We start from the raw sequence: 21,443 nt of genomic DNA on the forward strand, positions 1-21,443 counted from the left end.
TCCATATTATACTTGTATCACCATTTCTTCGCCGAACTAGTGTACCTATACAATTTACCATTGTATTGGGTGTGTTGGGGACACAAGAGACTCTTTGTTATTTGGTTGCAGGGTTGTTTGAGAGAGACCATCTTCATCCTACGCCTCCCATGGATTGATAAACCTTAGGTCATCCACTTGAGGGAAATTTGCTACTGTCGTACAAAACTCTGCGCTTGGAGGCCCAACACGAGTCTACAAGAAGAAGGTTGCGTAGTAGACATCATTCTTCAAAGTTTTCGATCTTGATTGTATCTTGACTTTGTTAATAGAGTTGGATTTTATGATGTTTCCCCCTCTATTCTTTTTGTGGTGAATTGAGTCTTGCTCCTCTACGAGTTTCTTTATATTGGATTGAATCTTTTGGATTTGAGATTGCATTATGCATGTCTAGTATAACTACATGTGGTTATATGGGGGTACTGTATGCATAAATGGTTGAACGATAGCTATCATATTGTGTTGCCATAATATAATTTATGGGACTATCCGTGAGACATTGGGGTGGTTCAATATATTAAGATTGGAAAGACGACTTTGAGGTGGTTTGCTGTTAGCGCACCTACGTGGTCTCATCCTACTTTCTCCGGCAAAAGAGGAAACTTTGGAGTTATTCTTTACCACTTTTGATGCATATCATGTTGTTCAATTATGTTAATGATGTTGAGAGTTCGCATTAGTGAAAGTGTGAACCCTAGGCCTTATTCGAAGCATTGAAACACCGTTTTTATTCACTTATGTTACTTTTTACCTTACTACCCGCATTTATTTAAATTAGAAAAAAGCTACTTCTACCATCCGCATTACAAATATATCATCATCTTTTCACCAAACTAGTGCACATATACATCTCGTAATTTGCATTAGGTGTGTTGGGAACACAAGATACCACTTGTATTTGATTGTAGGTTTGTTTGCGAGGGATCACTTTAATCCTACACCTGATGTGAATTGATAAACGTTAGGTCATCCACTTGAGGGAAATTTGCTGTTAACCTACAATACTCTGCGCTTAGAGGCCCAGCTAAGTCTACAAGAATAGAAGTTGTGTAGTATACATCAAGCTATTTCTGACATTGTTGCGGGGGATGTAGTGCTTGAAAGTATCTTCTTTAGATCTTGCAATTGATTGAGAAAATGAAGATTAGTGCACTTGGTTATCTTTATAAAGTTTATCTTGAAAACATAGAATTAGAAAATGGTCTTGATGTATTCAAGGAAGAATTTAAAAAGGTGGTTGATGTGAGTTCCTTGAATGTTAAGCATGATTGCAATGTTGTTAGTATGTATTCTACGAATATCAATTATGCTAATGATATGCAAAGCTGTAAGCTTAGGGTTGACGGGTTTGATGAATATGAACTTTTTAGTCATCCTACCTTCGAGGAGAAAATTTATTATGATGAGAATATGCCTCCTATTTATGATGATTACAATAATAAAAGAGGTGTTGATTCCACTACTTTGGAGAGTGTTAAATCTAATTTTAATATTGATTAAACTGGATTTGAAGAGGTCATGACTTCAGGTAGTGTTGATTCCACTACTTTGGAGGATGTCTCAATTGATTATTATAAGAACGAAGTTGCTATCTATGATGATTATTGTGATGAGATGTATCATTATGATTTTGATGTTCAATTGGGTTATGCCAATCTAGTATCACATGATAGTTATTTTGTTGAATTTGCTCCCACTACAATTAATGAGAAGAAACTTGCTTATTTGGAGAGTATCAATAATTTTATGCATGTGGATCATGAAAAGAATGATTTATGTGATAGTTATATTGCCGATTTTGTTCATGATGCCATTGAAAATTATCATGAGAGAGGAAGACATTCTTATATATATCTCAATAATTTCAAGTTCCTCTCTTTATGTTGAAAGTTTTGAAATTGCACTTGATTTGCCAACCTATGCTAGTTACTTTGTGCTTCAATGAATTGTTTACTCCGCCAGAGAGGATGCATGGAGTACAACAAGATGGGATGCATGGGCTTCATGCAAGCTCCTTTATAACCGATGGTGGGAGAATGAGCTCGAAGGAGGGGTGTCCGACCAACTTTAAACAGTCGGGACAGGAGACCAGTGAAGGCTGAATTAGAGCAGCCGGGGTAGACTTCTTGGGCGGTGTGCTGACATAAATGGTGGTAGACAAGAGGGAGGTGAGACAGTATGAATGCCCGGAGGGTTCTAGAGTCAAACGGAGAGGGTTTTAGGGTGGGACCGGGGTGTCGGAGTGTGACATGGCGGACTCCCGAACTGCCCCAAAGCTCTCCCCAAATTGGGACCGGTTTGTGGGATTTCAAATGTCCGGATCACGTTCAAATGGATTTGGTCAGCCATATTGGATGGCTAAAAATGTCCAGACCATCCGGTCCGAACATTTGCCAGCGTTTAGGCGATCCGCATTAGAGATGCCCTTGGCGTTCCACAAGATTCTCTTCCGAGGAAAAAGTCTACTTGCTAGTGCTGGTCTTTGGATATTCTGACGGTGGCCTGGATTTGTACATTTTGATGGAACAAGTTTGCCTTTTTACTCCGCATCGCAGTTGAAAAGTGAGAGAAGAGTTGGTGTATTGGCGCGCGAATCTCGATGCATGGTGAATGGTATGGATAGGTCATGTACCCGCTAGTGTTGGTACAAAATTTGCGCTTTTTGTGTGAATGCTCACAAGATCTATGTGTACAAACCCTAAAAGACTCAGGTCGAAATTCAAAATACAGATTGAGAAACTAAAAAGGCAAATCCAAATTTGAATAGTGTCATTGTTGCTTTAGTTTTTTGGCATCGCTATTCATGTTGGATTTGTCTTTTATGTTTCTTGATGTGCTTTTGGAATTTAAATCTAAAATTTTAGGTGTTGTAAACACTTGCCTTGTGCACCCTCATAAAAAATTAGAAAATGAAAAAAAAAATTCAAATTTACCTTTTCAAATTAGGGATCATGGGAGCATGTAAGGGATGGTATCACTTCAGGAAAGTATTAGGTGATATCACCCAAGGCGATGGGGACGTTGGATAGTAGAGAACATGATAGTGAGAAAGTGTGACTTACAAAAACATGAGGGATTCCTCATGATCAATGTGGATGCTATAGGTTTGATGAGAACTCCCTTTTAGGTACATTTGTGTTGCACTATACCCCTTCATCTCATGGGGTGCACAAGAGGCGATTAGGGTTCCCTGCCTCCTGTAGGCGCCGTCACCGGTCTTCTTCGCCTTCTGTGGCCTAAGGCCATGGAGGCACAATGGACCTCAACCCCTGCCTGTAGGAGGGCTCATGCTCCATTTTTAGGCATGTTGTTAGTTTGGTTAGAGTTCGTGTTCTGCTCAGGAAGACGAGGGCGACGGCTCCTTGAAAACGGAATAAGGTTCTCCCTGCCCAGCCCTCGTCCTGGTGATGCATCTAGCATCGTCGGAGGCATGTGGAAGTGTGTCTCCGGTGAATCTCGCCGTATTCGATCGGTGTTTGTCTTTGGTGGATCTAGTTGGATCCGGTCTTCGTTTGTCTGCTTTCCTGTGTCTACAGATTGGATCTTTTCGATCTACGATTCTCTTGATCTACGACGACTGTTGTTCTGGTTCTGTGGGACCTTAGCATGACGATTTTTCGTCTGTCTACTATAATAAGATTTATCCGGCTCCGATGAGGGAGGAGCAAAGAAAGCGGCACGCCTTCGGCTCGTTTCAATGCTTGTAGTCATCATTAGATGGTCTACGGACCTAGATGCAATTTCTGTTACTTCTGTGTTCTTTGTACCGCCTCACGGCTAATGAATACGGAGTAGTATATCGGAAGGTTTTCCTGGAAGAAAAAAAATTCCATGCCAGGTGGTGTTGGGGTGGTGTCTCGCATAGCAGATTCGGAGGCGGGTGCAGTGAAAATGTTCCTTTTGCAGTTGATGCCGCGACCACTGAAGCACTTGCCATTCGACGTTGGCAAACCAACTGGGATTCGATCGCATCATCCTTCAATCGGACTACCTCCAGGCATGTTAGAACTCTTCAGGTTCAGGCGGGTGGCTTTTCCTCATCTATGGCTGCCCCTCTCTTCGATGACATTTGTATTCAAGCCTCCACTTTAGTTCTGTCATGTATAGCTCTTGTAACAGGAGGCAAATTATGTACAGTAGCTCATTGTCTTAGCTAGAGAAGCTGATGCTGATCCTGCTCTTGTCGACGATGTAAGCACTATTTAAGGAGCAATAGAGCAGCCATGATGGCATTCCTTTAGAAAAAGGTAATCTTCCATTCTTGGTTTACTAAACAGACCCTGGTAAACCTCAAATGATTCGAACACACCCTCCGTTTGATCACTGACAAAACCATTACAGTATAAAATTTTCTTTAACTTGCATAGCAGAAAAATATTGTGATTGGTAACCGCGGTACCATTCAACCACTATATTTTTACCAGAAACACGCAAAGAACGGCATACCTTTCAAATTGGGTATAACACAACGGAAATTATCTACATTTGTGGAAACTGCACAACATATTAGCTAGTATACAAATATACAGCAGTTTACAGTTCTAAATTCATAATGTCCACTTCATATGTCACTGGGCACTCCGCGCAACCTACAATCTGACAAGTTAAGGCATGCTTCCCTTTGGATAAACCAGGAGGGGCAAGAGTATACTCACTCTGTCACTCATTACACTGGTGCCGCCTGATTAAATAGTCAGTGATGGGGATGACATTTCCCAGTGAAGCATTTGCTCGACAATCACATGGAGCAAGGCTTGCGAGTTTGTCCATTGCAAGCTTCACGATTTTGGTGTTTCCATTTTGTTTGGCAGCAGAACAAAGTAAAGTCCAGGCTGAAGCACTAGATTCCAAAGGGACCACACTATCAATGAAATGCTCTGCTTCCTTGAACATACCAGAATGACTCAAAACCTCAATCATATGCGAGTAATGACCTTCTGAAGGTTCTATTTTGTAAACCTCGGTCATGGACACAAAGAACTGGAAGGCTTCACTTACAAGGCCGATTTCTGCACAGGCCTTCAGCACAGATAAGAATGCAATCGAAGTTGGTATTTTCTCTCTTCTTAACATCTGCACAAACAAGTCAATGGCTGTCTCTGGACAGCCATTTTCTAGATGAGCTATGATTATTGAGGTCCAAGTAGATGCACTCTTGTCAGACATATATCGGAAGGCATCCAATGCATTTTTGAGACTGCCGCAATTGGAGTACATGTCAATAAGGTGATTGCTGATGCATGGTTCAGAAGCAAGGCCACGCTTTGTAAGGTAGGCATGTGCTTGAAGCCCTTCACGAAGGAGTTCCAATTTTCCACAAGAATTCAAGATGTGTAATGAAGTTGGATAATCAAGAACCCCACCAGAACGTTGGATAACACACAAAAGATTAAGTATTCCAACGTGATCATCACCTTGAGCAAAATCTTTAACCAGTGCTTCCCAAGAAATCTCACGGTTTGAGAGTGATAAGCACAGCTTAAGGGCCTGCTTGAACTGCCCTTCTCTTAAGTAAAAGCTTATAAGACTTTGCACAACAGAAGCATTGGTTCCATAACCAGTTCTGATGGAGTTGCCCTGGATCTCCATGCCACCTACGACATCCCCAAGAGCCACACATGCTGTAAGTACAGAGGTATAAGTGAACTCGTTAGGTTGCACATGCTCCAACTGCATCCTCCTGAACAAATGCATTGCTCTTTCAAATTGACCATTCAAGCAGTTGCCTGAGATTACCGCAGTCCATGCGGCTGTCCCTGGATCCTTGGTTCTTGAAAAGAGAACATGTGATTCATCCACAGAACCGCATTTAGCATACATGTCGACCAGTGAACTAGTGACAAAGGGATCTGAATTCATGTTGAACTTCAAAACATAGGCGTGTAACATCCTTCCTGTTGCTAAATCTTGATCAAAAGCGCACAACCTCAAACTAGTGGCCACAATAAAGTGATCCAACTTTCCCTGGACCAGCAAATAGTATCTTAGCATTCTCAAAGGTAGCATACATTGTCCCTTATGAAGAGTAGCCCAATTGACATACATATCCATCAGAGCACTCATAACATGCTTATCTGAGTCTAGACCTGCTCTAATGAGGTAGCCATGTATTTCCCTTCCATAACCAAAAGCTCCTCTTCTGGTGACAACATGCAAAATGCTACCCAATGTAAACTCATCGCATTCCGAGCATTCAAACATCATAGCACGGAAGTGAGACAAAGCCTGATCATCACACATGTTATCTGCATAGCACTGGATGATGCTATTGGAAGAAACCAAATCCTTGTCATGCATGTCATCAAACACCTTCTGCATCAGCTGTGGTTCCCTGGACCTCCCATAGAACTCGATCAGGCAGTTCTCCAAGAACCCGCTTTTAGAGAATCCTGACTTGATGATGCAGCAATGCAGCTGGTGTCCCAAACTTCGGTTGGCCAAACTAGAAGCTGCCCTGAGTGCAACTGACAGAGTGAACGCGTCACATCCAATACTGGCATGGATCATTTCCACGAACAACATTAGCGCCTCGGTATGGCAGCCATTTTCAGTGTAGCCGCTGAGCATGGAGGTCCAAGAAACCAGATCAGGTGCGGCAATGCCATCGAACACCTTCTCAGCGCAACCCAGCGACTGGCAGCTCGCGTACATGGTAAGGAGGCCGTTTGCCACAAAGAGGTCAGAATCTACGTAGCCCATCTTCGCAGCGGCGCAGTGGACCTGCCTTCCAAATCTGAGGTTCCCGACTGCCGCGCAGGCGCGCAGCACGACTGAGAAGACGAACCCGTCCGGCCTCAGTGACCGCTCCATCATGCGCAGCAGCAGGAGCAGCGCCTCGGAGGCGGGGCCGTGGGTGGCGTACCCGGACATGATAGCAGTCCAAGCGACGAGGGACCTGTCCCGCGGCGGCATTGCCTCGAACACCTGCCGCGCGGGCTGCATTCGGCCGGCGCGCGTATGGGCGCGAAGCAGCGAGTGCTGCGCTGTGGCGGAGGGGGCAGTGGAGGCATCCGGTATGTTTTCCACGGATTTGTACGGGGTGGCTCTGGTGACGCCTCTGCAAATACAGGAAGAGCGCGGGAGCAAGGGAGGAGGGAGCGCCATTGGTGGCAGCTCCGTGAGCGGGGAGGATTCGAATGGAGTGGCCAGGAAGGGGAGCAGGATAAGGTTTTTTTTTTTTGAGGGATAGGGAGCAGGATAAGGTGGAAAATCCTATTCGCCGCTCGCTGCGGCAAACTGTCGAGCGATCGCACAGGGGCAGCGCAGCGAGCGACAGCCGGCTGACACATAATGCGTCCAAACCGGTTTTGGGAACCTTCCAGAAGGTTCCCTGAACCGGTTTTTTTTCCTGTATCGTTTTTTTCTGGTTCTTTTTCGGCTTTCTATTGTTTTTTTATTTTTCTTTTTTCGTTTCTGTTTCTTTTTCATTTTTTCGTTTTTTGTTTCTTGTTTCACTTTCTTTTTCAAGTTTATTTTTCTTTTTCAGAATATGTTCGTAGTTTTACAAAATGTTTATGATTTTCTTTTTTATTTCCTTTTCTTTTCTTCTCTTCCTTTAAAAAAATTAAAAAAATTGTTCGTGTTTCCAAAAAATGTTCAATTTTTGAAAAAATGTTCTCAAAATTCAAAATTTGTTCTCGTTACACAAAAAAGTACAAAACTTCCGAAATTTAAGAAAATGTAATGAATTTCAATTTTTTGTTCACATATTAAAAAAAAATCATGCTTCCAAATTTGTTCGGGATTTTTCAAAATTTCTCTTCGTTTCAAAATATGTTTTCAAGATTCAAAAAATGTTCGTGCTTTAAAAAATTGTTCGGACTCCCAAATTTGTTCGGAATTTTTCAAAATTTCTCTCCGTTTCAAAATATGTTCTCAAGATTGAAAAAATATTCGTTCTTTAAAAAATTGTTCGCGCTTCCAAATTTGTTCAGGATTTTTTAATATTGTTCACCGTTTCAAAATTTGTTCTCATGATTCAGAAAATGTTTGGGAATTGAAAAAAATGTTCTAGCTTTCCAAATTTGTTCACATATTCAATAATAGTTCATGTTTTTCAAAAAAATTCACAAATTCAAAAAATGTTCTGGAAGTTTTAAAAATATAAACATTTTTATTTTTTGTTCACAAATTCAAGAAATGTTCCCCTTTTTCAAATTTGTTCACATCATCAAAATGTTCCTGTTTTACAAAATTTGTACGAAAATTCGGAAAGTGTTTTTATTTTGAAGAAAATATTCATAATTTCGAAAAATTCAGTTGTAGGAGGTCGTCGCTTCGATCCAATAAATTGTCTGTAGTCTTTAACTGTCGCGCTGCTAATTGAACATGAGAATGTCTACATCGCAGTGGTTTGCACGGCAGGCCAATTAGTGCGAAGTTGCGTGTTCGAGTTACAGTGCTAGCGCTAATTTCTTTTTTGCGATTTTTCAACTCGGGAACATTCCGCCGCGTGCCAGTGTAAATGGGCCGGCCCACGTTAGCCGCTCCTGTGTGAAGCGCCGACATTTCGCCGCAGCGAGCGGCCTATAGGTTCTCCCGAATAAGGTGGGCGTCGCTGGAATCAAATGTATGGCCAAACGGGCCGGCTCGGCACGGTACGGCCCGTCCCATTGTAATCGTGCCTAGCACGGCATGCTCCGACGGGCCGTGCCGTGCTGGCCCGTGTGCTGTAGCATGTAGCCTAGGCACGGCCCAACTACTAATCGGGCCGGCCCGCCGGCACGCCAGGCCCGCTGGCCCATCTGCTGTTTGGCCTCTTGAGTATTTATGGGCCTATTTTTACCTAATGGGCTAGTATTAGGCCATATGGAGATATATAAAAACAAAAATATATAAAAAGATAACCGGGCCGTGTCGTGCGGCCCGCGTGCTCAGCCTAGCAGCCCAAGCACGACCTAGGGCGTCCCGCGTGCCGGGCACGGCCCGTTTAGCCCGTGTCGTGCTTGGCCCATGGCGGGCCGTGCTCGCGGGTCGGCCTGGTTGGCCCGGCCCATTTGGCCAGCTTGGGTATGAATCGCCCATCATCTATGAGTGGACGTAGCTAATCCATTCCCCTGTATGTCGGACGTATCCGGCCGCGTTCATGGATAGTGATCGATTACCTTTTAGGGTGGTTTAAGTTACTACTAGACTGGTTGTTGTCTGGCTAGAAATCAAAGATGGAAACTCTATGCAAAATTCATGAAACATTGAAAACCTACAAAAGTACCATCTTCGCAAGTTCTACCCTGGCCTTAGGGCGCCAACTGGATCCGCTCCAGCCGGCAACAACTTATCTACAAAGCAAATAACTAGACTCAAGCATCTTGCAATGTCATGTGAATTACCATGCTAAGGTGTAGTCATGCTTATGATGTGCATTGGGTAGCTATGTTCATGACCTGCATCATGTTGCATGTTTTATGAATTATGCTCACAACTAACGGATGTGTTGTGGACACACAACACAAACCAAAAGTTTTTCTGCCTTTTTGTTTAAACCTTTGAGGCAGCGAAATACTACATCGTGGACAGGCCCTGGGAAGCAGAAGGGCAACCTTGCATATCCATCTGAGCATGAACCAAATAAACAGAGATAAGTATGACATCTCGGTTTTACAATTTTGTTCGGCCTGGGTTTTCAAACTTTTTCCTGTAAATTTCCCCTGTTCGTGAAGAAGCATTTCTTAGGACTTCTGATTGCAACAACGAACGCATTGCTCGGATATAAGTTGTGATAGTTCTAAAGATGCACGTGTACTCTAGAAGAAGTGCTTTCTGTGGTCGTGGTTTAGGCAGAGATCCTAATGCACTACGGTTGAGGCACTACGAAACGGAGTATAGTCTGATCGAAACAAGGCATAGGTACAGGAACTAGAAATCATGCGAAAAATAAATGGCACTTTAGGGAATGTAAGTACTACTTGAAGCATATTCGTTCATACTTTAAAGGGTGGACCGGTGCTTACATTCGGCCACACCGATCCACCAGATTAACGGGCACCCCGTGCCCATCTTCTTTTTCTGCCCCCGTCACAAGAAACAAGGGGCGGCATACTACTAGCTAAAAAGGAAATACAAAGAAAAGGATGACGGCGAAGCCGAAGACGACGAAGCCGAAGCAGGAGGGGAGCTCAGGCTTCCCCAAAGTCGTTCTCCTTCTCCTACAGAAACAACACCTCCGCGACTTCGCGCACCACGCGCTCTGCCCTGCGCTAGTCGTCCATATCGAGCTCCTCTGGTATAGCCTCCACCGGGAAGTGGGGAGAAACGTGGTGGACACCGGCAAGGACATGAGGTGCCACCGCGCGCGCCGCCCGATCCACCTCTGCCTCCTGCGCCTCCTAGTGAAACTTCCTGAACCGCACCGCCAGATGTTGGAAGAAGAACACCAGATGGTTCAACTTCCCTTCACTGAAGGCACCGTAGGGGACGAACCACTAAAGATCGAGGACGTCCATGTCTTCATTCAGCCACAGGTACACGTTCCGCAACGATGTCACGCTCTGATGTCGCTTGAAGCTACGTCGGTATTTCCCCAACGAGGAAGGGATGATGCAGCACAACGGCGGTAGGTATTTCCCTCAGATATGAAACCAAGTTTATCGAACCAGTAGGAGAACCAAGCAACACAACATAAACAGCCCCTGCACACAAATAACCACACCTCGCAACCCGACGTGTTAAAGGGGTTGTCAATCCCTTTCGGGTAACGGCGCCAGAAACAGTGTGCGGACGGGAGAAAGTTGTAATAGATTGAATAAATAGATCACAAATAAAATATAACGCAACATATTTTTGTATTTTTGCTTTAATAGATCTGAAAATAAATGCAAGGAAAAAGTAGATCGCAAAGACAAATATATGAGAAAGAGACCCGGGGGCCGTAGGTTTCACTAGTGGCTTCTCTCGAGAAAAATAGCAAACGGTGCGTGAACAAATTACTGTTGGGCAATTGATAGAACTTCAAATAATCATGACGATATCTAGGCAATAATCATTATATAGGCATCACGTCCAAGATTAGTGGACCGACTCCTGCCTGCATCTACTACTATTACTCCACACATCGACCGCTATCCAGCATGCATCTAGTGTATTAAGTTCATGGAAAAACGGAGTAATGCAATAAGAATGATGACATGATGTAGACAATATCTATCTATGTAGAGACAGACCCCATCGTTTTATCCTTAGTAGCATCGATACATACGTGTCAGTTCCCTTTCTGTCACTGGGATCAAGCACCGTAAGATCGAACCCACTACAAAGCACCTCTTCCCATTGCAAGATAAATAGATCAAGTTGGCCAAACAAAACCCAAATATCGGAGAATAAATATGAGGTTATAAGAGATCATGCATAAAAGAGATCAAAGAAACTCAAATACGTTCATGGATATAAAAAGATATAACTGATCATAAACTCAAAGTTCATCGATCCCAACAAACACACCGCAAAAGAGTTACATCATATGGATCTCTAAGAGACCATTGTATTGAGAATTCAGAGAGAAAGAGATGAAGCCATCTAGCTACTAACTATGGACCCGAAGGTCTACAAAGAACTACTAACGCATCATCGCAGAGGCACCAATGGAGGTGGTGAACCCCATCACAGATGGTGTCTAGATTGGATCTGGTGGTTCTGGACTCTGGGCGGCTGGATGAATATTTCATCGACTCCCCTAGGGTTTTGTGAATATTGGGGTATTTATAGAGCAAAGAGGCGGTCCGGGGGGCACCCGAGGTGGGCACAACCCACCAGGGCGCGCCCGGGCCTCCTGGCGCGCCCTGGTGGGTTGTGCCCTCCTCGGGACACCCTCCAGGCGCAGCCAGGGCCCATTACGTGTTTTCTGGTCCATAAAAAATCTCCGTAAAGTTTCGTGGCATTTGGACTCCGTCTGATATTGATTTCCTGCAATGTAAAAAACATGCAGAAAACATCAACTGTCACTTGGCACTATGTCAATAGGTTAGTACCAAAAAATGATATAAAATGATTATAAAACATCCAAGATTGATAATATAACAACATGGAACAATAAAAAATTATAGATACGTTGGAGACGTATCAGCATCCCCAAGCTTAACTCCTACTCATCCTCGAGTAGGTAAGTGATAAAAACAGAATTTTTGATGTGGAATGCTGCCTAACATGTCATATCATATTCTTTTCTTTATAGCATGGACATTTGGACTTCTATGTGATTCAAAGCATAGTCTAGTTTTGACATGATAATTTAGATACTCAAGCATATCAACAAACAACCATGTCTTTCAAAATATCAACGCTAAAGTAAGTTATCCCTAGCCCATCATGCTCAACCATTGATCCATTCATGAAACACACTCGCATATTAGCTACACCCAATACTCAAGTACGATCATATTGCCTCCTAGTTGGTGCTTTTATAAGAGAAGATGGAGACTCAAATTCAGAAATAAAAATTGCATAAAGTAAAAGAAAGGCCCTTCGCCGAGGGAAGTAGGGATTTGTAGAGGTGCCAGAGCTCAAAGCGAAAAACTTAGAGATAAATTTTTTTTGGGAGGTGTATCCATCCCACCAACAAAAACGACTTAGAGTTCCCAACACTTTCCATGCTAGATATATCATAGGCGGTTCCCAAACAGAAAATAAAGTTTATTCCTTTTTCCACCATACTTTCACTTTCCATGGCTAGCCGTATCCACGGTTGCCCTCCATACCAACACTTTCCAAGGAATTTATTATTTGACAACATAAAGTAAATTCATTTTTGCATTTCGGGACTGGGCATCCCTAAAACCTTTGCCTTACTCTCATGCAATGACAAGTGAATAAACACTCATCGTGAGAATAACACATGCAGCATGGAAAATATTAGCCACCCCTCACCGCTCCACGAGCGAAACAAACACACAAAAGAGAAGTTTATTTTGAAAAATTAGAGATGGCACATGCAAATTTGCTTAGAACGGCAAAAGAATATCGCATATAGGTAGATATAGTGGACTCATGTGGCAAAACTGGTTTAAAGGATTTTGGATGCACAAGTAGAGATCATGCTTAGTGCAAAATGAAGGCTAGCAAAAGATTGAGAAACGACCAACCAAGAAACGAATAATATCATAAGCAAGCATTAAGCATAATTAACACCGAATAATGCACCATAAGTAGGATATAATTTCATTGCATGACTATTGACTTTTGTGCTTGCATAGGGAATCACAAACCTTAACACCAATATTCTTACTAAAGCATAATTACTCATCAACGCAACTCACATATCACATCATCATATCTCAAAACTATTACAAGGAATCAAGTTTATTTTGTCCAATGATCTTCATGAAAGTTTTTATTATATCCTTCTTAGATATCTATCACTTTGGGACTAATTTTCATGTGTTGCTTTTCATAAGCTCAAACAAATATAAGTGAAGATCATGAGCATAAGTTTTTTCTTTCTCTCAAAATAATTTAAGTGAAGCAAGAGAGAATTTCTTGAAAAGTTTACTAACTCTCAAATAAATCTAAGTGAAGCAAGAGAGCATTTCTTCAAAAATACTAAGCACACCGTGCTCAAAAAGATATAAGTAAGCACTAGAGCAAGCTCATAGAAAATTTAAGTGAAGCATAGAGAGCAATTTTAACAAGTCATGACATAATTTTGGCTCTCTCAAATAGGTGTGTCCAGCAAGGATTGATGACTTAAAACACAAAATAAAACAAGCAAAGACTCATATCATCCAAGATGCTCCAATCAAAACACATATCATGTGATGAATAAAAATATAGCTTCGAGTAAAATACTGATGGTCGTTAGAAGAAAGAGGGGATGCCACTCGGGGGCATCCCCAAGCTTAGTTGGTTGCTCATTTTTGGATAATAGCTTGGGATGCCGGGGCATCCCCAAGCTTAGACTCTTCTATCCTTCCTTCATCCATCGTAAGATAACCCAAAACTTGAAAAACTTCAATCACACAAAACTCAACAAAACCTTCGTGAGATCTGTTAGTATAAGAAAGCAAACCACTACCATAAGTACTGTATCAAACCAATTCATATTTTGTTTTTGCATTATATCTACTGTATTCCAACTTTTCTATGGCAAAAACTCATCAAATAAAACCACAGAGCCATCAAAATAAGCACACAACACAAAGAAAACAGAATCTGTCAAAACAGAATAGTCTGTAGCAATCTGAGTATTTCGAATACTTCTGTAACTCCAAAAATTCTAAAAAATTAGGACGACCTGAGAAATTTGTATATTAATCTTCTGCAAAAAGAATCAGGGCAAAAGCACGTTTCTGTGATTTATGGAAATTATTTTCGTGGGTGAATAAGTTTCTGTTTTTCAGCAAGATCAAACAACTATTACCCAAGAAGATCCTAAAGGCTTTACTTGGCACAAACACTAATTAAAACACAAAATACACAATCATAACAGTAGCATAATTGTGCAAACACTCAAGAACAGAAAGCAAAAAGCAAAAATAAATTTTATTCATTGGGTTGCCTCCCAACAAGCGCTATAGTTTTACGCCCTTAGCTAGGCATAAAGCAAGGATCTAAGTTTTGTCATCTTTGGTTTGAGATCCATAAGATGCCCTCATGATTGATTCATAAGGTGGCTTAATTCTTGTTCTAGGGAAGTGTTCCATACCTTTCCTCAAACGAAATTGGAACTTAATATTGCCTTCTTTCATATCAATCACGACACCAATAGTGCGTAAAAAGGGTCTACCAAGAATAATTGGACAAGACGGATTGCAATCAATATCAAGAACAATAAAATCTGTGGGCACATAATTCCTATTTGCAAGAATAAAAGCATCATTAATTATTCCCATAGGCTTTTTAATAGTAGAATCTGCCAAGTGCAAATTCAAAGAACATGATTCAATATCGGTAAGACCAAGCACATCGCATAAAGATTTCGGAATTGTAGAAACACTAGCACCCAAGTCACGCAAAGCAAAACACTCATAATTTTTAATCTTGACTTTTATAGTAGGTTCCCATTCATCATGCAATTTTCTAGGAATTGATACTTCTAATTCCAATTTTTCTTCAAAAGCTTTCATCATAGCATCAACAATATGTTTAGTAAAAGCTTTATTTTGTTCATAGGCATGGGGTGAATTTTATCATGGATTGCAACAAAGAAACACAATCAATCAAAGAGCAACTATCATAATTAAAGTCTTTGTAATCGAAAAGAGTGGGCACATCACTAGTTAAAGTTTTAACCTCTTCAAACCCACTTTTATCAATTTTATCAACAAGATTTTCACCCTCCGAAATATTGGGACGCCTTCTACCTAAAGTTGACTCTTCTCCAGTCCCTTTTTCATCAATCTTAACTTTACTAAACAAGGAATCAATAGAAGAAACACCAATCATTTTAAGATCTTCATCACTTTTACAAAAGTAATCACTAGAGAACGCTTTTTCTAAAAATTCTCTTTTAGCTCTAAGCATAGCGGTTCTTTTCTTAATTTCATCCATAGAAACATAAATAGATTTAATTGATTCATCAACTTTAGGCACAAAAAATTTCATCTTGAGATTTTCAACATCATGAGAAATTCTATCAACACTTCTAGACAAATCATCAATCTTACTCAACTTTTCTTCTATGGAAGTGTTGAAAACTTTTTGCGTATTGATAAATTCTTTAATATTATTCTCAAGATCAGAGATGTTCCTATTATTATTATAAGATTGATTTCCATAGGAATTACCATAATTATTAGAGGAATTACTAGGAAAAGGCCTAGGATCAAAATTACCTCTATAAGCATTGTTGTTGAAATTATTTCGAGAGATAAAATTCACATCTATTGCATCACTATTTTGCTCAATCAAAGTAGACAAAGGCATATCATTAAAATCAATAGGAGCACTTTTACTAGCAACCAATTTCATAAGAGCATCAACTTTTTCATGCAAAGAAGAAATTTCTTCAACCGAATTAACTTTTTTACTAGTAGGAGCTCTTTCGATATGCCATTGTGAATAATTTGCCATAATATTATCAAGCAATTTGGTGTCTTCACCCAAAGTAATTTCCATAAAAGTACCACCCGCGGCGGAATCTTAGAGATTACGAGAAACAAAGTTCAACCCCGCATAGAATTTTTGTATGATCATCCAAAGATTTAACCCAGGAGTTGGGCAATTCCTTAGCATCATTTTCATCCTTTCCCAAGATTGCGCAACATGCTCATGTTCAAGTTGCTTGAAATTCATGATCTGGGTTCGAAGGGAAATAATTTTGGCGGGAGGAAATACTTAGTGATAAAAGCATCTTTGCACTTATTCCAAGAATCAATACTATTGCGAGGCAAAGAAGAGAACCAGCTTTTTGCAGAATCACGCAAAGAAAACGGAAATAATTTCATCTTCACAACATCATTGTCCACATCTTTTTTATTTTGCATATCGCATAATTCCACGAAGGTATTAAGATGGGACGCGGCATCCTCATTAGGAGTACCGAAAAATTGATCTTTCATAACAAGATTCAGCAAAGCAGTATTAATATCACAAGACTCCGCACTAGTGCCGGGAGGAGCAATCGGAGTGCCAATAAAATCATTGTTGTTGGTATTTGAGAAATCACACAATTTGGTGTTCTCTTGAGTCATGATGACTACACAACAAGATTGCACTCAAAAACAGATCCGGTAAGAAAACGACGAACGAAAAAGAGGGGCAAATAAAACGGCAAATTTTAGTGAAGTGGGGGAGAGGAAAACGAGAGGAAAATGGCAAATAATGTAAATTGCAAGTAGATGAGATTTGTGATTAGGAACTTGGTATATGTTGAAGATCCTCCCCGGCGACGGCGCCAGAAATTCCTTTTGATGTCGCTTGAAGCTACATCGATATTTCCCCAAAGAGGTAGGGATGATGTAGCACAGCGGCGGTAGGTAGGTATTTCCCTCAGATATGAAACCAAGGTTATCGAACCAGTAGGAGAACCAAGCAACACAACGTAAACAGCCCCTGCACACAAATAACAACACCTCGCAACCCGACGTGTTAAAGGGGTTGTCAATCCCTTTCGGGTAACGGCGCCAGAAACGGCGTGCGGACGGGAGAAAGTTGTAATAGATTGAATAAATAGATCGCAAATAAAATAAAACGTAGCAAGGTATTTTTTATCTTTAGTTTAACAGTTCTGAAAATAAATGCAAGGAAAAAGTAGATCGCAATGGCAAATATATGAGAAAGAGACCCGAGGGCCGTAGGTTTCACTAGTGGATTCTCTCGAGAAAAATAGCAAACGGTGGGTGAACAAGTTACTGTTGGGTAATTGATAGAACTTCAAATAATCATGACGATATCCAGGCAATGCTCATTATATAGGCATCACCTCCAAGATTAGTAGACCGAGTCCTGCCTACATCTACTACTATTACTCCACACATCGACCGCTATCCAGCATGCATCTAGTGTATTAAGTTCATGGAAAACGGAGTAATGCAATAAGAATGATGACATGATGTAGACAATATCTATCTATGTAGAGATAGACCCCATCGTTTTATCCTTAGTAGCAACGATACATACGTGTCAGTTCCCTTTCTGTCACTGGGATCAAGCACCGTAAGATCGAACCCACTACAAAGCACCTCTTCCCATTGCAAGATAACTAGATCAAGTTGGCCAAACAAAACCCAAATATCGGAGAAGAAATACGAGGCTATAAGAGATCATGCATAAAAGAGATCAAAGAAACTCAAATACTTTCATGGATATAAAAAGATATAACTGATCATAAACTCAAAGTTCATCGATCCCAACAAACACACCGCAAAAGAGTTACATCATATGGATATCCAAGAGACCATTGTATTGAGAATTCAGAGAGAAAGATGAAGCCATCCAGCTACTAACTACGGACCCGAAGGTCTACAAAGAACTACTCATGCATCATCGCAGAGGCACCAATGGAGGTGGTGAACCCCATCCGAGATGGTGTCTAGATTGGATCTGGTGGTTCTGGACTCTGCGGCGGCTGGATGAATATTTTGTCGACTCCCCTAGGGTTTTGGGAATATTGGGGTATTTATAGAGCAAAGAGGCGGTCCGGGGGGCACCCGAGGTGGGCACAACCCACCAGGGTGCGCCTGGGCCTCCTGGCGCACCCTGGTGGGTTGTGCCCTCCTCGGGACACCCTCCAAGCGCAGCCAGGGCCCATTACGTGTCTTTTGGTCCATAAAAAATCTCCGTAAAGTTTCATGGCATTTGGACTCCATCTTATATTGATTTCCTGCGATGTAAAAAACATGCAGAAAGCAACAATTGGCACTTGGCACTATGTCAATAGGTTAGTACCAAAAAATGATATAAAATGACTATAAAATGATTGTAAAACATCCAAGATTGATAATATAACAACACGGAACAAGAAAAAATTATAGATACGTTGGAGACGTATCACGCTCCCATAATCGTCGGCGTGGAGATTGGCGAAGAGCTGCTCTGTCTCCCGACGTTTGAGCTGCTCCGTCTCTAGCCGGACACGTAGCTCCGCGGTCTCGCTCTCCAGACGGAGAGCAATGCCGCTGAGAACCCCCCAGAGTTCACAGATCTCGGCATCCTTGGCGGCGAGGTTGGCGTACATTTGCTCCCACTCATAGCGGCTGACCTCATGTGCCATGGTGGAAGAAGAAAGGAGGGTGACGGCAACGATAGGAAGGGGCTCACGGGCTGGGAGGCTCGGGGGCTCGAATGATGCGGGATGACAAAGGAAAGAGGAAGAAGAAGGATGTGTGTGTGGGGGGGGGGGCAAGCTTGATCCTCAACCTTTTATAGGCTGGGAACCGAGGCAAGGCGCCCCTCCAATCGACTCCAAGCAATCAACGCGGGCGGAGGGCATTTGGATTCCCCGATGAGAACTCGAACGCCGTTCGATCGCATGAACTTTTGAAGTGGGGTTTAATGGTGGGAGGCATAATTGATCTCTCACCAGTATGAACTCCGAGGCGAATTAAAGACGAATAACTACAGGTGGGGCTTCGCGTGTTCAAACCCATGGTGGCATGGGTCAAAAGATTTGATTCCTGCCCCTGCTGGGATTCCTGCGCCAAGTGTCATAACCATTGAGTAATTGATTGACCAGTAGGTCAGTAGATGGTGCAAGTGGACTGAACCAAGCCCTTCACCAAGCATTTTACGCATGGGACATGGGGGTTGGCTCCTCATTTGCGCCAAAATAAGCCACTGTTGCCTGACTAGACTTGATGGGAAAAATTGGTTGACACACGTGGCCTGCACATTTGTATAGGGCCTCGCCCTGACAAACGTGAAGGACACTCATGAGGACCAGGTCTGGGGGCTACTGACAGTACTGTGAATACTTGGTTCACTAGACCAGCTATAGACAAATGCATCTATAAAACATGGTTCCCCCTCCCAATTCCCCATTCATACACCATGGGCGCCAAATCACCTTCTCCCTAGCTACGAAAGCTCAGCCCCTCCTCCATGGTGCCCCCACCACACCAAATTCACAGTCGTCCTCCTCCCCAATGCCGGAGCCGTTGTCCGTCGTGCACTAGGCCGTGTGACTCTTACCCCGTGCTTTCGAAGCTACCTCGACGACGACTGCGCCAGAGCGGCTCCAACTTCAGATGCGTCTAGAGCCCCAACGCTGCTCCCCCGAAGCCGTCAACCATCGTGACATATCTGCTTTCCCGCCGCCAGGAGCCACCACAACCGCACTGGCCTCACCGACTCGACAGCTGGAGCTGCCTACTTCACTGGTCCACAAGATAGGTCGTACACTCATCTTAAATCATTTTATTTAGGCAGCAGTCGCCTGAATTTTTATTCTGGGTCAGTTGATTCCCATTGGACGGAAGGAGCACCCCTCGAGGCGGCAGAGCTCCTAGGCTGCCGGTTGGCTGGGGCAGCAGTTCCTTGGTGTCTATCATAGGGGTGCGGGGGCGCAGGTTTGTGATACGTCTCCAACGTATCTACTTTTTCTCACACTTTTCCTCTTGTTTTGAACTCTAATTTGCATGATTTGAATGAAACTAACCCCGGACTGACGCTGTTTTCAGCAGAACTACCATCGTGTTGTTTTTGTGCAGAAATAGAAGTTCTCGGAATGGAACGAAACTTTGCGAGGAATTTTTATATAATAAACAAGAATTTCTGGAGCCAAGACCTACCAGAGAGGGGCCCCTGGGTGGGCACAACCAACTAGGGTGCGCCCCCTCTCCTGGCGCGCCCAGGTGGGTTGTCCCCACCTGGTGGCCCCGCTGACCCTGATACCGATGCTATAAAAATCCTATTTTTCCAGAAAAAAATCAGGGAGAAAGAATTATTGCGATCAACGAGACGGAGCCGCCGTCACCTCCTGTTCTTCATTGAGAGGCCAGATCTGGAGTCTGTTTGGGGCTCCGGAGAGGGGGATCTTCATTCTTCATCATCACCAACCCTTCTCCATCGCCAATTCCATGATGCTCCCCACTGGGAGTGAGTAATTCCTTCGTAGGCTCGCTGGTCGGTGAGGAGTTGGATGATATTCATCATGTAATCGAGTTAGTTTTGTTAGGGCTTTATCCCTAGTATCCACTAGGTTCTTAGATTGATGTTGCTATGACTTTGCTATGCTTAATGCTTGTCACTTTGGGCCCGGGTGCCATGAACTCAGATCTGAACCATTTATGTTATCATCATTATATCCATGTTTTAGATCCGATTTTGCAAGTTATAGTCACCTACTACGTGTTATGATCCGGCAACCCCGGAGTGACAACAACCGGGCCCACTCCCGGTGATGACCGTAGTTTGAGGAGTTCGTGTATTCACTATGTGTTAATGTTTTGTTCCGGTTCTCTATTAAAAGGAGGCCTTAATATCCCTTAGTTTCCAATATGGACCCCGCTGCCACGGGAGGGTAGGACAAAAGATGTCATGCAAGTTCTTTCCATAAGCACGTATGACTATTTACAGAATACATGCCTACATTATATCGATGAACTGGAGCTAGTGCCGTATCGCCCTAGGTTATAACTGTCTCATGATGAATATCATCCAACAAGTCACCGATCCAATGCCTATGAATTTACCTTATATTGTTCTTGTTAAGGTACTACTGCTATCATCACTGTTACACTTGCTACAAAAATCTGCTATCACTGTTACTGTTACCATTGCTGCTGTCACTATTATCAAAACTATCATACTACTTTGCTACTGATCACTTTGCTGCAGATAATTAATCTCCAAGTGTGGTTGAATTGACAACTCAGCTGCTAATACCTTCAAATATTCTTTGGCTCCCCTTGTGTCGAATCTATAAATTTGGGTTGAATACTCTACCCTCGAAAACTGTTGCGATCCCCTATACTTGTGGGTTATCAAGACCTTTTTCTAGCACCGTTGCCGGGAGCATAGCTATATTTGTTGAGTCA

At 42.5% G+C, this 21,443-nt stretch overlaps 1 protein-coding gene across 1 annotated transcript; it reads right to left on the reverse strand.

Annotated features, from left to right (window-relative positions):
• Positions 1 to 4,638: 4,638 nt before the first annotated feature.
• On the reverse strand, positions 4,639 to 7,196 carry LOC123145128 (pentatricopeptide repeat-containing protein At3g53360, mitochondrial). The gene has a single exon (XM_044564451.1). The coding sequence runs from the start codon at positions 7,141 to 7,143 to the stop codon at positions 4,699 to 4,701; it is 2,445 nt and encodes an 814-aa protein (XP_044420386.1). The 5' UTR covers positions 7,144 to 7,196; the 3' UTR covers positions 4,639 to 4,698.
• Between the last annotated feature and the right edge of the window lie 14,247 nt (positions 7,197 to 21,443).

Source organism: Triticum aestivum, chromosome 6D, assembly GCF_018294505.1.
Source record: "Triticum aestivum cultivar Chinese Spring chromosome 6D, IWGSC CS RefSeq v2.1, whole genome shotgun sequence".
In the NCBI taxonomy this organism is placed as follows: Eukaryota; Viridiplantae; Streptophyta; class Magnoliopsida; order Poales; family Poaceae; genus Triticum; species Triticum aestivum.

Excerpts from the sequence above, each read along its gene's own strand:
- LOC123145128 (XM_044564451.1), bottom strand. The coding sequence starts at position 7,143 with ATGGCGCTCCCTCCTCCCTTGCTCCCGCGCTCTTCCTGTATTTGCAGA.